Source organism: Brassica oleracea, chromosome C1 (genome assembly GCF_000695525.1).
Source record: "Brassica oleracea var. oleracea cultivar TO1000 chromosome C1, BOL, whole genome shotgun sequence".
NCBI classification, from domain to species: domain Eukaryota; kingdom Viridiplantae; phylum Streptophyta; class Magnoliopsida; order Brassicales; family Brassicaceae; genus Brassica; species Brassica oleracea.
This window is the reverse complement of record NC_027748.1, coordinates 17,939,322-17,959,371: the sequence shown is the minus strand read 5'-3', so window position 1 is coordinate 17,959,371 and position 20,050 is coordinate 17,939,322. Positions and strand designations below refer to the sequence as shown.

Genomic DNA, 20,050 nt, shown 5'->3' with positions numbered 1-20,050 from the left:
TGATGTACTAGTCACTTTTATAATAATCAAAGAGATGTGTCTTAACCAACACAACTCTTGGACATAACACTTCATTATTTTAATCGCAAAGCGCTAAATAATGTATCATCATATATATCAAAACTTTGGTAATATATTCCATTATTATTACCTTTTACATATACGTATATATGATCATGAGATTAAGGACATTTATAGATATAAGGTAAAAGTACGAGGGTTATCAACACATCCGCATTCTAACTCATGAAACCGATCCATCAAGGTATCACCTTTTATATTAGAATCTAAAAACATTAACATGAACTTGAACTTTATATTAAACCAATAGACACATAGGTCACAACGAGTATAAAATATTCCTTACATTCTCCCACTTAACATCTCTGTTGACTTAAGGGTTCATTAACTTTAATGTGAACTTTTATATCAAGTTCACTTGATCTTTACTAAAATTTAAATTGATCGAATCATGGCGGTTGTATGCCATTAAATGACATAGCCCCTTCCATGTATCACAAATCAATTCAAATTTTATATCAATCCTTATATGAGAAGAATTTTCATTTCTCAAACCAACCATATGTTATCTACGAACCATAAGTATATACACATACTTTAATGATAACATAATTAATAAATAAATCAAAAACATAACTTTATGTGAATTCTCAGTGTCAAATACATAATGAGCATCCCATAACTAAAATAGCAAAGCTTATCTATAATACCCATACGTTCTACATGGCCATTGAACACCTTAGGTGGTAAACCTTTAATTAGCGGATCCGCTACCATCATGTCCGTCCTTATGTGCTCAAATGGCATTCTTCGTTTCTGAACTTCTTCTTTAACAGACAAGTACTTTAACTCCATGTGCTTAGTACCCTTCGAGTACTTGTCGTTCTTTGAAAAGAAGACAGCTGCAGAATTATCGCAGTAAATTCTCAGCTGCATGGCTATAGTGTCGACAATCCAAAGCCCTGAGATAAAGTTCTGCAGACATAGTGCATGAATTGAGGCCTTAAAGCATGCTACAAATTCAGCCTCCATAGTGGAAGTAGCAATGAGAGACTACTTTCCACTCTTCCATGATATTTCTCCCCCAGCTAATAGGAACAAGTAGCCAAACGTCGATTTTCTGCTATCAACGCATCCGACATAGTCTGAATATCCAATGACTTCTAGCTGATTAGATCTCCTATATGTAAGCATGTGCTCTTTAGTGCCTTACAAGTACCTGAGAACCTTCTTTGCAGCTTTCCAGTGGTCCATTCCGGGATTACTTTGATATCAACCGAACATTCCAACAGCAAAGTTGATATCGGGTCGAGTACATGTCTGAACATAGTTCAAACTCCAAACCACCGATGCATAGGGAATTCTTTCCATTTCTTTAAGCTCCAATTTATTTTTAGGACATTGCATTTTACTGACCTTGTCCCCCCTTCTGAATTGGAGCTATTCTTGCAAAGCATTTCTCCATTTTATATCTCTTTAAGATCTTATTGATATATCCTTTCTGAGACAAACTTAACAGTCCTTGTGATCTATCTCGAAATATTTCTATCCCGATCACATAAGATGCCTCACCCATATCTTTCATTTCAAAGTTCTTAGAGAGATACTTCTTCACATCATGTAACATACCCATATCATTTGCAGCAAGCAAAATATCATCAACATATAGGACTAATATCACAAACTTACTCCCACTGATCTTAATGTAGATTGATCAACGATGATCTCTACAAAACCATATGACGTGATGGTATCATTAAAATTTATATACCATTGTCGAGAAGCTTGTTTTAGTCCATATATTGAATTTCTCAGCTTACACACCAAATTTTCTTTTCATGCGACCACGAAACCTTCGGGTTAGTCCATATATACTTCCTCCTCAAGATCTCCATTCAGAAAGGCAGTTTTCACATCCATCTGGTGAAGCTCAAGATCATAATGAGCCAAAAAAGACAAAACAATTCTAAGAGAATCCTTCTTTGAAACCGGAGAGAAGGTATATTTATAGTCAATGCCATCTTTCTGGGTGAAACCTTTAGCAATAAGGCGAGACTTGCGTCTTTCAGGTTTACTTTTCGGGTCACGTTTAGTCTTATAGACCCATTTACAACCAATGGTTTTGAAACCATCGGGCAACTCTACTAAGTCTCATACATGATTATCATCCATAGATTTCATTTCTTCTTTTGAGGCATCAAACCACTCTCCAGAATTTTCACTTTCCATGGCCATTTTGAATGAGATCGGATCTTCATCCATGCTCAAGTCCCATCATTTTTAATAGTGTAAACCACATAATCGTTTGAAATGGAAGATCTTCTTTCTCTTCCAGATCGCCTTAAAGATATTTGTGGTTCACTATTCTCTTCTTGAGTTATGACATGTTTATCAACAGTATCTTCAGCCAGTGGAACTGGCTCATCATTATGTTGTCCTATTGTTTCATTAGAGTCTGATGCAAAAATAGGAACAACTACTTCAGGTGGACCTATATGTGAAGAAACTTCAACCTGAACTTCATTAATGTCCACTTTTCGTGGTTTGCCACTCCCACTAGTTTCACCGCTTTCAATGAACCTAGCATTACCCGAATAAACTATTCTCGTACTATGGTTAGCAATAAAATGTGTACCCCTTTGATTTTTCAGGATAGCCAATGAAAAATCCACTGACAGTCCTAGAATCAAGTTTCTTTTTATGTGGATTATATAGCCTTACTTCTGCTGGACAACTCCATACATGTAGATGTCTTAAACTAGCTAGGTTTCCTTCCCGTCCACAGTTCATAAGGAGTCTTAGGAACTGCCTTAATAGGAACCCGGTTCAGCACATACATTGCAGTTCTTAACGCATATATCCACAAAGAAAGGGGTAATGAGCAATTACTCAACATGCTCCTAACCATCTCAATTAAGGTACGGTTCCGCCTCTCAGCTACACCATTCTGCTGAGGAGTACCAGGCTTTGTGTATTGTGCACATATGCATCTACTTTCAAGTAACTTTGCAAATGGACCAGGACATTGTCCACTTTCATCGAATTTTCCATAAAATTCACCACCTTTGTCCGATCTGACTATTTTGACTTTTTTATCTAATTGCATTTCCACCTCGTCAACGAATATTTCTAGAACATTCACAGACTTAGAATTTTCATGCAGTAGATAGGTATATCCATACCGTGAGTAATCATCAATAAATGTGATGACATATTTTTCGCCACTCCATGAAGGAGCATCAAAAGGGATATGTCGGTGTGTATTAACTCAAGAAGCTGAGTTCTTCTTGTGGCTGGTTTCTTTAAAGTATGTTTCGTCTGCTTTCCTTTAATGCAGTCTATGCATACATCTAAGTCACTGAAATCCAACTGAGGAAGAATTTTATTAACTTCTTAATTTTTTCTTTGGAGATATGACCTAGTCGTTGATGCCACAAGAAAGTAGAACTTCCATTAACTGCGATACGCTTAATGCCTCGACTTTCAACATTAAATAGGGATTCAGAAAACTTTGCATCAAGGTTGAACTTATAAAGTGAATCAAATTAAATACCAATACCATAAAAGTAATCATTTCAGTACAATGAGAAAATACCATGTGCAACCTTAATACTAAAACCTAAATTATCCAACCTACTAACAAAAACAAGATTTCTAGCACACTCAGGTACATAGAGACACCCTTCAAGATCCACATGACTTCCAGTGTCCAAGATCAATCTATACGTCCTAATTCCTTCTATTTGTGCCTTCATCATGTTTCCCATGAACAAGTATTGTTTAGGTCCTCTTATAGGCTGGATCGAACTGAATCCATGTTTAATATGAGATACATGAGTAGTAGCACCAGAATCTAACCACCAAGTATTATTAGGAACTTCAAAAAGATTTATTTCATAGCAAACAAAGCTGTAATGTTTACCTTTCTTGTCGAACCAACTCTTCCTTTTAGGACAATCCTTCTTGAAGTGTCCTACTTGCTTACAAAAGAAACACTTCTTTTCCTTTTCGATTTGACTTTGAGGTCCTTTCACGAAGTTCTTAACGTTTCTTTTGTCCTTCCTACTTGATGTTCTTTTGCTGCTACTGGCACTTCCAAGACCTACGAGGTTAGCAACTTGATCGTGATGTTTCTTTTTGTCCTTCCTACTTTAATGGTGTTGTAATTCACCTGGAACTGGCTAAATTCAAGAGGTAGAGAGTTCATGATGAATTGGACCAAGAATTGCTCATGTACCTCCATTCCCAAGGTCGTTAACTTTGCTGCCAGATTAGACATGTGCTTCAAATAATCATGGATTGGCTGAGACCAGTCAAACTTCTTTGTAGTTAGCTCATTCATAAGACTTCCTACAATCGACTTGTCAGCCAATTCTGATTGTGAACACTCCTTAATTTTCTCTATGGATTCCCTTGCTTTCTCTGTCTTAGGCATTGATGGCTTAATAATTTCCGCCATCGTCAACCTCATAAGGTTCAAGCTCAGCCTGTTAGGTCGCTCCCATCTCTCATAGCGAGACTTTACAGATTCAGAGTTATCTACTGTAATAGCTGAGGGTTCCTCATCAGTTAGTATGGCGGAGTCCAAAGCCATTACACCCAGTGTAAACCGGATTTGCTCGAACCACTCACCATAGTTGAGGCCATTAAACTTTACCACAGAGTTAGCAGATGCAAACATATTTGATGAAGCTGCAAGCATTCATACATGTTTACCCGTTAGTGCTTTTAGACTTTAATATATATTTAGACTAATAGAAACTTTAACACTTGTATTTTAAATAACCTTTTGGCAATATTTAAATACAAGTACTTTCAGTGATGCTAGTAATAAATACTTTAATACTAATCAAACCAAACACTAATCAAATAAGTATGTTATCTTTGGATATACATGTTATGGACTATAGTAAGAAATGACTAATCCTTTTCTTATTATTAATCATATTCAATGATCTATCTTTGGGTGATCTTCTAGAATATAAATAATAAATTAATTGATCGATCAAACTTTTATGCCATTTAGCATCCTTGATCAAGATCAATTATAAATTCTATAGTTTTTAATATCTATCTTATTATATAAAGTTTGGTTCTTCAAAGTTGCTAATTAACATGATCGCGACACATATCAATTATATATTTAAGATTGTGACATTTGTTAATCTATCTCATAATTAAAAATATGTATACTAAGATATTAACAAAAACAAATTTTATTAAAAATATTATTATATATATTATTCAATAGTAATTTTCTTTTTTTAAATCCTAATCAAAATATATATCTTATTATATAAAGTTTGGTTTTTCAAAGTTGCTAATTAACATAATCGCGACACATAGAAATTATATATTTAAGATTGTGACATGTGTTAATCTATCTCATAATTAAAAATATATATACTAAGATATTAACAAAAACAAATTTTATTAAAAATATTATTATATATATTATTCAATAGTAATTTTCTTTTTTTAAATCCTAATCAAAAGATAATTGGAAAAAATTATTTGATAATAATTCTCCTTCTAATATTGTGATATGTGTTTTAATATATAAAAGATTTAAAATATATACAGTGAGTTTCTGTTTTCTCAACTTCGTTAGCATCACAAACACTACGAAAAATAGTTCCTTCTGTTTTTAATTCTTACATACGAATCAAAACCACATATATACACACTCTATATATTATCACAAAATCAATAATTTCAAGTTCAACATCTAATTCTTCCTTAAAAATTGAATCCAACGCAACATTTTTCTCCAACACAAACATAGAAGAAAAAATGTAAACTAACTTTGCTCTTTTTGAATTGCCAGAAAAGAGGTACAATAAATAATTTTCACTTGATTAATTAAATAGTAGCAGAAGTTAGAGTAAATATCTTTGCCTCTTAAAATATTTTGTTATATGTGACAGTCACAACCGAAGTACCAAAATAACTTTTAAACGCCAGCGATATATAAACTAAGCAATTTTTTTTTGTCATCTATTAGATTAAAAATAGGTTTGCAATAGTTCTTACACAAAGCCGGCAAAGGACTAATCCTTTCCGGAGCCATAAGCCGGCGCAATACAAGTTACACCCGGAGACACACGATGATACAACCCAAACTTAAGAAAACAAAGAAGTGAAAAAGAGGCTAGAAGCATACTGGAGACTAAATAAGGACTTCAATAACGATGAAGCTGATCTGAACCGGAAGCAGGATTGAGAGGAAAAACGAAACACGTCTAAATTATTAGAGTTGGGCTGAAATCTCCACCACTGTTCCCTTAGGGAACCATACAGTCAAACTAACACACTTACCACTTCTTCAAACAACAGAAGCCCCCAAAGAACAAGCCATCAACTCGAGCAGCCAACGATGAGACACATACACGTTTGGCGATCGACTACTCCAAGACCGTCGCAATTGAGCATAAGCTCCACAGTCCATTACCAAGAATCCGAAGAACCCGTAGGTTGCAAACTAAGGAGCTGCAAAACTTCCCCGTTCCGATGCTTCATCAAATGAAAACCTAAAAACGACCCCAATGTTGAACGACCAGACTAACCAGAGACCACACGAAGCAGAATCCGGACACCTGAAAGAAGAAAGGACAGCCTAGAGCCCACAGCAGATAGACTCCTAACGAAAGACCCAAGCAAGATCTCCTTCCACCCAAGTCGCCACACCAACCAAACTCCAGAACGCCATAACCTCTAACACTCCTTACACAACCACGAGACAGAAAATGAGATATAAGCAAAATAAATCACCAAAGACACGCTTGAAAGCCACTTGACCAGGTTCGATGGAAGAATTATACACCCACATCAGAGCCGGTTTAAACTTGCCACCGCGCACCAGAAAAGAGTTTCAAAACCAGATAAGTACGCCAAGCTGATCTGAAGAGTGATTACAATACTCAATCCCAAAACAAAAATCCCCAGACAGGAGACATCAACACAAACAACCTAAAGACCAAGCTTCACCAATCTCAACACCTTAAGAGAAAGTACAAACAGGAGGAGTTCAAAAACGGTACAAAATCCTTAAACTTCCCGGCACCGGAACCCTACTATCAATCCCGCAACCACCGCAAAGAAGCTTGCCAGACCTCAACCTACTGAACCTCCAACCCAGCTCGAGCAAGAGAGGATCCACAGAACATGCGAATCTCTCCCCAAAACCATATCAAACCTTCTCCCAACAAAGACGTTGAGAGCCGAGATGAAGAAACCCAAAACTAAGAGCAAGACTTACAATAGACGGAGCAAGGAAGAGAATTAGACCGGCGGTGGCGCTATCGGAGCCACCACGCGCCGGTCGACGGAGAACCAAACCCTTGACGGCTGATGAGCGTTTGGGGGGAGACGAGAGAGTATTTTACAAAATTTGATTTTTTTTTTCTGTTGAGGAGTGTGACAAATATTTTACATCTATATTTAGGTTTAAGCTTACACCTATTATTTTTACAAAACACAATAGTATTTACATGAAAAGTATAACCTGAGTTTTATTTTTAATTTCTTGATACAACTCAACTTATTATTATCCTTATTACATCTTATGATGCTAGCATAACTTTTAATTTTGCTGTTATTGTCGTACATAGGTATGTGTGCATATGATAAATATGTGTTTGTATGTATAAAAAAAAAATATAAATAATTAAACATAATTTTTCTATTAAAAATAAAATAGTTGTATAAAAAATCTAAAAGAAATAAAATAATTAATTTCCTTTTTAAAAGTCTAAATAAAATAAAAAGTGAATGTAATCTTATCTTTCTTATAATTAACTAACTTTACTTTTTAATAATTTTGTGTTAAAAAATATATACCAAAATTAACTTCAAATATTTCACCTTATATGATTGTAATAGGTGTCAATTAAAAAAAATTAGATTGTGAATGTGTCAATAAAACTTCCATTATGTGAAAATAATTTCTTCTTTTCCTAAAATCTTAAATAAAATAAATTTCTAAAAGAAAATTCTTTTCTAATCTTAATTAACTAAGAATTTTTCTTTTTTTTTTTAAATCGTGACCAGAGAGAATTGTAAAATTTTATTTAATAATAAATTACTTCAAAGATTTAATGATAAACATGATAGTAACAATTATTCAATTTACAAGAAAATTTGTAAAAATATTAATGTATTGAAAAAAACGAATTTTGAAAATTGAAACTTTTAAAAATAGTTAATATTAACTGGAAATAGTTATTTGATAGAATTTGTTTTTTAAGATCCTAGACAAAATATAATAGTAAAAGATTATTTAATATTAATTTCCTTTTTTAAAATCCTACAAAACTGTATAAGAATATTGATAGTTGTTTTCCTTTTTTATAAAAAAAAATCCTAAACAAAAGAAATTTGTATAATATTTTTAAGTCCTAACCAAAAAAAAATTGTAAAACTTTATTTGATATTATTTTTAAGAGAGTGTTTGATGATGAACATGATACTAATTTTTTTTAATTAACAAAAAAGTGTAAAATTTGTATTGATATGAATTGTAAAAATAGCAATTTTAAAAATATTTGTAAATAACTAAAATAATTATTTGATAGCAATATATTTTTTTATGAAATTCTAAATAGAAGATAATTGTAATAGGTTATATGACAGTAATTTACCTTTTCTAAAATCTTAAACAAAATTGTAAAAGTGTATTTAATATTTTTCTTATTTTTTTAATTGTAAATAAAAAGGAGATTTATAAAATATAATGTTTCATTTTTTAAAAAATCCTAGCAAAATGAAATTTTAAAAACTTATTTAATAAAACATTAAATTAATACATAAGAACATGTATAATGCTGTCATTGATTCGATTGGTGTATTTAACTTTCATTTCGGTTTTACTTTTCATTTCTTATTTCGGGTTGTGTTCAGTTTAAATGTTTATGTATAGTATTTTCTCTAATCCTTAGTATAAATTTTATAATAACTCATCTATGGACCTTGATTATAAAATACAAATATTAACTTGAATTTATGTGTGAAAATGTTTTAATTATAAAATAAATCTCAAACAAACATATGCAAAAAACAATCATAATACAATAATAAAATGATTATTATTTTATGGTTTTTATTAAATTAAAACATCAAACAAAAATCGGTTGCAACGCAACGGGCTCATATCTTGTATGTAATATAACAAGGCCACTTTGGTGACTATCATATTATATACATATAAACATTAAAAAAAAAATCGAAGGGGAAAACTACTTAAATTGTGTTAATATTTTATAACACAATTACTTATCTTTAAAATGCGCGGAAGCATTTTTATTTTTGTTTAATTAATATTTTAATTTAATAAATAAACCCTAAGTAAGCACCGATTTAATTATGCCGTATCGTTGTCTTATGTTCGCTGGCGTTGACGAAAACACCATTAACCGAAACATGACAGTGACAACATATCATATCGATTAAATCAAATACGCATTTGCTTTGATAGATAATTCACGTCTATGCACACTAAATGAATTGCCATGCACTAAGACCTTGATTAACAGATATTTTTAGGGGTGAAGTTCATAGCGTAATTTAAGAACTGGTTCTTAACCTTTTTCTTTGTTAAAGTTAAGAACCGGTTCTTAAATTACGCTAAAAACTACACTCCTAAGAGAACCGTTAACCCTAGCACTTTTAATGGGTTGCTTAATCAATTTTTTACTAATAAATTAATAAACATCTCTTAAGCACCACTTCTTCAACAGCTTAATTAAGCACCCCTCAAGCACCATTTCTTATTTTATTAAAGTATTTTCCTTTTTTGTTAAATCCAAAAATTATTAATCACCTTACTTAAGCATCCCTGGCTAATAGTGCTCTAAAAACCCCCATTAATCATGGTCTGATGGTTATGCATATGCTATCAAAGATTCCATACGCGTAAAAAAAGCTTATGCCATCGTAAATCATTACGAGAATAACGTACTTGATCTTGTGATACCAAATCATTATATACGTTCTTTTCTCTTACGATGCTTTACTTTAAGGAAAAAATAATTATTGTGATTTAAAACAAATCTCATGAACACTCTTTAAAACGGTTGATACCGTATATGTTCATGAACAAAAGAGAATTTATTCTAGATTGAAATAATTAATTTATGCATGTGCCTTAACGATAACAACCGTAAACTCTAACGGATGATGCAAAAGACAAACTCACGAGTGCACATGTTAACAAAATTCCATAATCACTTAATCATGCATGCTACGTTAGTTACTTCTAAACAATTACGAACCAACGCGACTTTCTAATGCATTCCAGAATTTTAACGCAACAAATTTCAGATGTCGCTTGAGCTCTTCCAACATCTCGTCACGTGTCTGAAGTTTTTCATCAATTTCTTCAACAAGAGTGGAACCACTTCATACCTTGGTACAAAAGGAGGGGGATGGCCGTATAGCGGTTGGAAAAGTGTTGTTCATGTGCTAGAGTGAAAGCTGTGTTATACCAATACTCAGCTCAAAGAAGGAAGGAATTGTTGGGGTCAAAATCGGTCACGACAGAATCAACAACCGAAGGATCCCAAAAAAGTATTTCTCGTAACAAGGAGTTTCGTATAAATCCTCAAAAATAAATTGAACGACAAAATTCTCAAAATAGAGGAGTCCGATATCTTCGACAAGCAGCCTTGGGGAGACAGACTAAGAAACGAGAAGAAAGCTGAGGTATGTCCCAATGCGTTCCGACCGTTCCGTCCCAGATGTCCTGATGCGTCCTGACGCGTTCCGGCTTCCTCAACAGCACGTCCCGGTGCGTCTCGGCCCACTCTCCATGTGGCGAGCGCGGTCCATCCCGGCCAGTCCGTCGTATTAATATTGTGCATTCTCGCCCCATCATCATGGCTCTCTCCGTCAAACCATGACCTTGATGTCCCTTGTTTCGTCTCGACTGGAGTTATCCTTGAGATTTTATGACAGAAACCGCGAAAGCTTGTTTTTTCGTATAAATTCAAATCGATCGTTTAGAACGGTAAAGGTTAACTTGAAACACCAATTTTTTCAGATATATGACTGATTTGAATTCTTTTATAAACCGGCGTCGTACCGAAAGCGATTTCTGGAAAGAAATCATAAACACTTGAGGTCGTAAAACGGCCCAAAGAGGTCTAGAAACATGGCCAAAAAGCCCAGTTACGATTTTAGACGAAAATAAGCCCAAACCTATTATGACGGTTTATCTTTTATTTGCAGAAAGAGATAAATGTCAAGTTTCGAGGATAAATGTAAAGTTTCGAGGATAAATGTCAAGTTTCTGAAGATAACCAGGAAGATCAAAGAAAAATAGAATATTTTTGTTCGACGATAAACTCAACCCAAGGGCATAAAAAGAAGGGGCAAACCGACCTAGAAGGGATATATAAGGGAGTCTAAGGCAAGCGGCACCGAGAGAGAACTTTTTAGCATCCAGAGCAAATTTAGAGCAATAGGCAACTTTCTGTTTTCATCGAGCCGCGATTCAATTAGGTTTTTGCTAGTCTTAGGTTACTAGAACTAGCGAACTCGCCGACAGCTCTTGTGGCCAAGGCTCTTACCTCTTGTACTCGTGCTCACACAAATTCGGAAGAAGAGATCTTTTCCTCTCTTTTCGCTTTTGATAATATTATACTTAGTCTGTATTTTGTATTCTGATCACTTGACGTTTGGCTCAGCAGAAATCTGGGACTTCTGGGAAAGTTAGGATCGCTTGGCTTTCCTAATTTAAACGGAAATCAACTGTGTGAATTTCGGTTCTCACATGAACTCCACTGCTTCAGTTTATGTTGGATAAAACAACACAAGAATTGCTCGATGCATCTGTTGACCACCTCTATTTAGCCATCAGATTGAGGGTGGTATGCAGAAGACATATGGAGTGTTGTACCTTGTGTCTTCCAAAGTTCTTTCCAGAAGTTACTAATGAAAATCGGATCTCGGTCGTTGAGTATAGAACGTGGTATACCATGAAGCTTGATAATGTTGACGACAAACTTAGCAGCTACCACCAAGGCTGTATATGGGTGTGACAAAGGGATCAAGTGTGCTGATTTGGTTAAAAGATCGACGACAACCATAATGGATGTGTTCTCATGTGACTTAGGTAAACCATCCATAAAGTCCATCGAAATGTCTTCCTAAAGATGTTCCGGAATAGGGAGTGGCTGCAGAAGTCCAGCTAGTGACACTGTTTGTGATTTTGCTCATTGACAAGTGTCACATTGAGCAACATAAGTTGCCACAAATTTATGTATCGAAGGCCAATAAAATTGACGAGATAGGTGTTTGAATGTACGTAAGATACCTGAGTGACCTCTCATTGTGGTATTTTGGTGTTCATGTAAAAGTTGTTGGACCAATGGAGAAGTCGGTGAAATAACAATTCTTTTGTTGTAGCGTACCAGTTCATCCTTCAAGGAATAAGGATGTCCTGGATTTTCTGATGATGCAGCTCCAATGCGCAAGAACAACAGTTGTCCTATTCAAAAATGGCTCTAATAGGGAAGCTGTATAGTGAAAGGAGTATCGTCAAAAATAGATCCAATAGGGTAGCTCAGGTGTTGCAGTCACACGTGAAACCTTATAAGGCAGGTAAAATTGTCGGCTGTAAAATCGTCAGTAATATTTTTTATAGTTTGTAATAACATAGTTATTTAAAGTGAACATTTCGGCTATAGAGCATGCATGTAGAACTTGGCTTTCCGGATCAATATGTTGCTTTCTTGCTATGTTGATCAGTAAAATATGACTTTTGATATATATTTTTTGCTTACTACACAATTTTATGTTTCTGCCGAATTACAAAAAACTCTGCTTTATTTTAGTATAACAGTATATTCATCACACAAGTTCTTTGAAACAACTTGCTCAGATATGTAAAACTTTTGTCGATCTCAGAAAAAGTTTTGCCAATATAACTATGTGAGAGCCATGTAATATTTTATTATCGCCACAACAACCGATAAAATCTGGCTGATTGAAATTATATCCCTAAAATCATTCCATCGCTTGATCTGAGAGAATATTTTAATTTTAAAATAAATGAGAAAGACAAGCAGTATCACGAATTATATTGTGTAAATCTATAATGTTATTGGTTATGTTTCTTATTCGATATTATTAATGTATAATAATTTGTTTTAGATATTTTACTTTATTATTAATTGTTATTATATATTAATATATTTTCGAGTTTGGTAAAATAAATTCATAGTATGAAATAAAAAAATTGAGAATCTCCTTCATTTTTTCTAATTTTTACAGACTGAAATAAATTTTAAAATTTTATTTAGTTATACTATAAAACTGATATTTTCTTAGCTTAATTTATATTTCTATGTTATTTATTTTAGTATATTGTGGGATTTTATAAGTAAATACACTATAATATTACTATATTAATAATTATGAAATCAATCGCTGCATTAATTTAAAAATATTTTAAAATTTTATTAAGATTTTGTTAGATTTTTTAACATATTTTGTTATAAGTAAAAATAAAAATTTTATTTACAGTTAAAATTTATTTATTAATATCTATATAATTTATAAGATTTTTTAGAAATGTTATATATCAAATAGATTAACTTAAATAGTCAAATAGATGTAATTGATGAAATAGACCTAGTATGATTTTTACGGTATTTCTTTTAATAAAGAAGATATAGAATATAATTATATATAAAATTTGAAAAATAGCATACACTTTTATTTTATTTTGTTTTATAATAAAATTTTATTTAAATTAATGTATAATAGAATATATCATTAATTGCGAAATTAATCAATGGTATTAATTTAAATAAAATATTTTAAATTTTTAGAAAGATTTTGTTAGATTTTTTCTCAACATTTTGTTATAACTAAAAATAAAATTTAAATTTACAGTTAAAATTGGTTTATTATTAATATCTTTATATATCGAATAGATTAATATAAATAATTAAATAAATGTAATTAATAAAATGGACCTAATAAAGTTAGTATGATTTTTTTATGGTAGATAAAAATGGTAGTTTTCAAGATGGAAATAGGCTTGATGTTCGTTTAGTGTTAAAATAAATAACATTCAAATAATTACATCAAGATAATTTTTAAAATTTTAGTCTAGAATTATGATTCATACAGAAGACTCGTCAAAATGAGTTTAATAAGTGCATCTCGTTGGAGATGAACCTACCCAAATAACAAATGATGATTTCACTTTTACTATAATAATTTATATTTAAGTTAAGACACGTTTTTAGCTAAAACCACGAAACAATTTTTTTTTGTCAAACCACAAAATATGTTTTTTGCTAAAACCACGAAATCTCATTTTCCCACCAAAACTGTAAAATATATTTTTTTTGTCACAAAAAAAAAATATAACAAATTTTCCCGCTAAAACCGTAAAAACACATTTTCCACCAAAATCGTAAAACACATTTTTTGCCAAAAACACAATTTTTGCCTAAACCACAAAAACATATTTTCCCGCCAAAACCACAAAAAATGCATTTTTTCCGCCAAAACGTCAAAATGCATTTTTTTGCCAAAACTACCAAAACGGGGTTTTCCCTCAAAATCACAAAACACATTTTCTCGCAAAAACCACAAAATACATTTTCTCACAAAAACCACAAAACACATTTCTCGCCAAAACCACAAAAACGTATTTTCCGCCAAAGCCACAAAACACATTTTCCGCCAAAACGACAAAATGCATTTTTCTGCCAAAACCGTAATACATGTTTTTCTACCAAAAACACATTTTAAACGTACTTTCTCGTCAAAACCTCAAAACACATATTTTTTTGCAAAACTGCAAAAATGTTTTTTTTTTTGCTAAAATTGCAAAATTCATTTTTCCATTAACACCACAAAATTATCATTTTCGCTAAAACTAGAAAATTGTATTTTCCACCATAACCGTATTCTAAAATAATTAATAAAAATTAATATAATTAAATAAATATAAAATCTGATTAAATCAATATAAAAGTATATAAGTTATTGAGAAATTCTCTAGGATAGATCTAAAATTTTTTTGTCACAAATATAGACCTTAAAAATAAAAATGATCAAAATAGACTTAAATTTTTTATTAAAAGAAGTAAATATACACTTATACCCGTATAGTTAATTAATCTAGACTTTAAGGTTTAGAGTTAATAGACATGGTTTAAGGTTTATGGATTAGGGTTTAGAGTTGATGAGTGGAGTTTTGGAGACGGGATTTCAAATTTTTAAAAATTAAAAAAAATTAAATTTTATCATTTTAGTTTTTGAGCTCTATTTTGCCACAAAAACTAAAAAAAAAAGTTTATTCTAAAGAATTGAGCTAGATTATTTGTTTACTAACCTCGTCATGAATAACACAAATAGAAATTCAAATGAATGAAGAAACTGACAGTTCGGTATGGATAATTTAATTGGATCATTTGATTAGATCATTTAAATGGATCTGGAAGAAGTTGATAGATGGACAAATGGACGGCACCCTTTTTGTTGTTGTTTTTTTAAAGCTCACGTCTCACCCAATTACTTGCTCCGTCAATTTGGGATTTAACTTCCGCTTTTGCCATCTTCGTAAGCTCTCTTCCTTTTCTATTGCTCGCTCAGACCTGAGAATAACTGATTGTGTTGCTTTGATGGGTATATTCTATTTGATTGTTTTCAGTTTCATACTTTGATCCGGTTTCCCTCCAAAGGGATTTGAAGCAAATGGTGTTTTATTACTGGAATGTCTTTCTTTGCAGTCATTAGAGATTATATATGAGTTTGACTTTGTTGCAGTTGCAAAGCTTGGAGTCGAAGATTTGTAAGCCATGGATTCTGCTGGAGTTGACTCAGCTACTGAGGAAGAGTATGCCACACAGTCAAAGTTACTTAAAGACTTCATGAGTATTCCCAGCATTGACAAAGCTTGGATTTTCAACTCTTGTTCTGGTAATTAATTACTTTTATATCTCCAACTTGGGAGCTTTGGAGTTGTAATAAAAAGTCTTTTATCTAAAGATCTGCAGAATGTTTTTATAATGCAGGCCCCCAAGCAATGGTTGCCATGAGTCAAGCAAACCTTTTGGCTAACAAAAGGAGGAAGTTTATGTTATCTGGTCATATCTCAAAAGAAAGCAACCAACCTGTAAACTTTCACTGGGCGCCGTTTCCCACCGAGATGACTGGCGCATCGGCTTTTGTCCCGTCTCCATCTGGTCTGAAGCTCCTTGTGATCCGTAATCCTCCAGAGAAGGAATCTCCTACAAAGTTTGAGATATGGAGTTCGTCTCAGCTAGAGAAGGAGTTTCATATTCCACAGAAAGTTCATGGCTCTGTATACGTTGACGGATGGTACTACCACACTTTGTTTTGAAAGACATGTTTGTTCTTGGAGAGATGTAGGACAATTCAGCAGGGCTTGTGTGGGTATGAATTGATGCAGGTTTGAAGGGATCTCTTGGAACTCAGATGAGACTCTTGTTGCTTATGTCGCTGAGGAACCATCTCGCACCAAGCCTACATTTGACCATCTAGGTTGTTACAAGAAAAATAATTCTTTGGACAAAATGGATATTGGTAGCTGGGAAGGTCAAGGAGATTGGGAAGAGGAATGGGGAGAAGCATATGCCGGAAAAAAGCAGCCTGCCCTCTTTGTTATCAACGTTGAAAGGTAAATGTTGTCTTTTTACCGATTGTTCTTTACATCTTTTGATCATTGTCTCTGTTTTTCTGTTAACAGTGGAGAGGTTGAGCATATCAAAGGAGTTCCAAGATCGATAAGTGTTGGACAGGTTGTTTGGAGTCCAAACAGTAAAGATTCAGCTCAGTATTTAGTTTTTGTGGGATGGTTAGGAGATAAAAGAAAGCTTGGTATTAAGTACTGCTCCAACAGACCATGTGCCATATACGCAGTTAGACTCAAAGAACCAAAGTGAGTGTTTTGCTTCTATAACTCACAAGAAGACAACTTGCATTATTTATAGTTTGTCTTTACCTGTGTGTTCCAGAGATGATGCTAACGAAGCATTCCCTCTTCATAATTTGACTAAGAGCATAAGCAGCGGTTATTCCCCACGGTTCAGGTTTTACATCTTTATGAAACTCTTTCCTCGTCTTTTGAAATTATGTGTTTACTAAAAGCATGTGTTCTCCTCCTTCTTACTCTGTTTATAACCGAGCCATCTTAATACATGTTAGCAGTGCTGATGTGCAATGTTCCTTTTTTTCTTCTCTTTACAGCAAAGATGGAAAGTTTCTTGTGTTTTTATCCGCAAAGACAGCTGCTGATATCGGGGCCCATTGGGTAGCCGAGTCACTTCACAAGATTAAATGGCCAAGTGATGGGAAACTTACTGGGTCAATAGATATTGTTGATGTGGTAAGAGTATAAGGACTTTGTGTCTCGCTTCCTTCAAACTTTCTTCTATTTGTTTCTTAGAAACTTACACATCTCTCTACACAAAAAAAAAAGTACATGTCTTCAAAATGGTAATCAAACTAAAAATCTCATACTAATATATATCTTTTAATTGCAGGTTCAAGTTGTGAACTGTCCTGACGATGGTTCTTTCCCTGGGCTCTATGGCACCGACCTTCTGAGTGATCCGTGGCTGTCGGATGGACATACTATTATCTTGTCTTCTTACTGGCGCAGTTTTAGAGTAATACTCAGCCTAAATTTACAAAGGTAACTGATGAATACAGTACTATTCATCTTCTTCTGCTGCGCTGTACTTATGATTAAATATTTAATCTTGGGGAATTACAGTGGTGAACTGTCAAGAGTCAGCCCTAATGATTCAGATTATTCATGGAGCATTCTTGCGCTAAATGGTGACGATATAGTTGCCGGTAAAATCTTTGAGCAAGCTCTTATCTCAGTTACTAACTGTGACCATGTCACATTGAACTTAAACACACACCAGGCTTGAAGAACCACTGTATATTCTTTTTTGAGTAGTGTCTAGCAGTCCAGTGAGTGTTCCTGAAATTAAGTATGGAAAGAAAGTTCTTGATCCAGCTGGGAAGCCTTCATGGCAGTGGTCAAATATCCAAAAACCAATATTTAAATGCTCTGACAAGGTAAAAATCATAGTATTTGCCAAATCCTCTTGATGGGAAATGATGTTAAACTTTTCTGTATTCATTATCTACTGCCGCAGGTCACCTTAGGGCTTTCATTTCTTCAATTTAAAATTATAAAAGTTCCAGTCAGTAATGTTTCTGAATGTCTTACCGAAGGTACTTCAACACTTCTCTTGCTTATACAAAAAAATGATCATTTAAAGTTGATAAAATTTCTGATTTTATATCCATATGATCAACAAATTGCAGGAGCTAAAAGGCCTATTGAAGCTATATATGTATCGTCTTCAAAGCCTAAGGAGAATGGGAAATGTGATCCATTAGTTGTTGTTATCCATGGAGGCCCCCATTCAGTTGCAACATGCAGCTTCTCCAAAACTTTGGCTTATCTCTCCTCAATTGGATACAGTCTCCTGAATGTTAATTACAGGTTCACATACAGCTCCATTTTCCACTACTTCATCGAGAACCTTTATGGAGTTTTTAACTTGAGCTATTTGAACTAAAGGGGCTCGTTGGGATTTGGGAAAGAAGCTTTGCAGAGTCTATCTGGAAACGTTGGATCACAGGTGTTTTATCATATACGCGTCTCTAGTGTCATTCCTTCTCCTCCTGACTTGCAATCTTCTTAATCTGTTAGCTTCTCTGGTACAGGACGTGAACGATGTGCTCTCTGCTGTAGATCATGCCATCGAAATGGGACTTGCAGACCCGTCTAGAATAACCGTGCTAGGTGGCTCTCATGGTGGGTTTCTGGCCACACACTTGATTGGCCAGGTAATGTAGCTCACTCACCTCTGAAGTGATGGCACTGGAATATAAATCGTCATCATACTTATACCAAAAGTTTTGCTATAGGCGCCTGATAAATTTGTGGCAGCAGCTGCGAGGAATCCTGTATGCAACATTGCATCATTGGTTGGGATTACAGATACACCTGATTGGGGTTTCTTTCATGCCTATGGTGACAAGAAACACTATACAGAAGCCCCCTCACCTGAAGATATGTCTCGGTTTCATCAAGTGTCTCCTATTTCACACATCTCAAAGGTCAAAACCACACCCACTTCCTATGAGTTTGAAGACATTTAATGATTCTTCTTTTGTATTTTTCACTTTCTGTAGGTGAAAACACCAACTTTGTTTATCTTGGGAGCAATGGATCTTCGTGTTCCCATTTCAAATGGACTTCAAGTAAGATCACTCTGCAACGTGTTTAAGTTTGTAGATCCAAACTCATTGTTGTTTAATTCAAATATTCTTTGATTTGTATTAGTACATGAGGGCGTTAAAGGAGAAAGGAGTTGAGGTTAAAGTTCTTGTCTTTCCTAATGACAATCATCCTCTTGACAGGTAAAAAAAAAAAGCTGCCATTTTTCTAATTGTTCATCATAGCTAAAGAAGGCATCTCTGTGAGAAAGTTTTGAGTTTTGAAAGCATGATTTGCATCTTGTGATTGTTTATTATGCAGACCGCAGACGGATTATGAAAGCTTTCTCAACACTGCTGTCTGGTTCAACAAGTACTGCAAGCTGTGAACACATGAGTTTGTTTTCGTATTAAGTAATTTTTCAGTAAAAGGTCTGATCCTCTGAGTTTATGTAGCCTGGCTTGCATAATCTCTCTTTCTTCTTCCACATTTATCAATAAAGGAACTATTTCAGACTATTTCGGTTTTGGGTTTTTGTATTTTTTTGGTAAACATCTGAAGACTTTTTAGCGAATATTTGCCTTTTTTTTTTTTTTTTTTTTGCAAACAATGAAACACTAAAAGAGAGATAAGCTTGAGAATCCAAGGCCTTGATTGTTGTCGAAGAAACAATATATAATTTCTAACAAAAAGTCAAATATCAGATGAAACAAACGACTTATTCTGTCTGAAGATCTGTTACAATTTAGGAGAATGTAAAACACAACTCCCACAAGGCATAACTTTTTCTTGCAAATTGTAACCAAA

At 33.7% G+C, this 20,050-nt stretch overlaps 1 protein-coding gene across 2 annotated transcripts; it reads left to right on the top strand.

Moving 5' to 3' along the window:
• Positions 1-15,477: 15,477 nt before the first annotated feature.
• Positions 15,478-19,828, top strand: LOC106331151 (acylamino-acid-releasing enzyme). 2 transcript variants are annotated; one of them, XM_013769501.1, is made up of 18 exons: positions 15,478-15,597; positions 15,805-15,957; positions 16,053-16,359; positions 16,451-16,678; positions 16,748-16,939; positions 17,016-17,090; positions 17,248-17,386; positions 17,544-17,695; positions 17,777-17,859; positions 17,969-18,090; positions 18,171-18,249; positions 18,343-18,523; positions 18,602-18,662; positions 18,748-18,870; positions 18,952-19,143; positions 19,219-19,287; positions 19,370-19,446; positions 19,565-19,828. In XM_013769501.1, exons 2-18 carry the CDS (start codon positions 15,837-15,839, stop codon positions 19,629-19,631), a joined length of 2,268 nt encoding a protein of 755 aa, XP_013624955.1. In that variant the 5' UTR covers positions 15,478-15,597; positions 15,805-15,836; the 3' UTR covers positions 19,632-19,828. The 2 variants fall into 2 exon arrangements, with proteins under 2 accessions (XP_013624955.1, XP_013624998.1); XM_013769544.1 differs by lacking the exon at positions 15,478-15,597 and adding an exon at positions 15,601-15,663.
• The last annotated feature ends 222 nt before the right edge of the window (positions 19,829-20,050 follow it).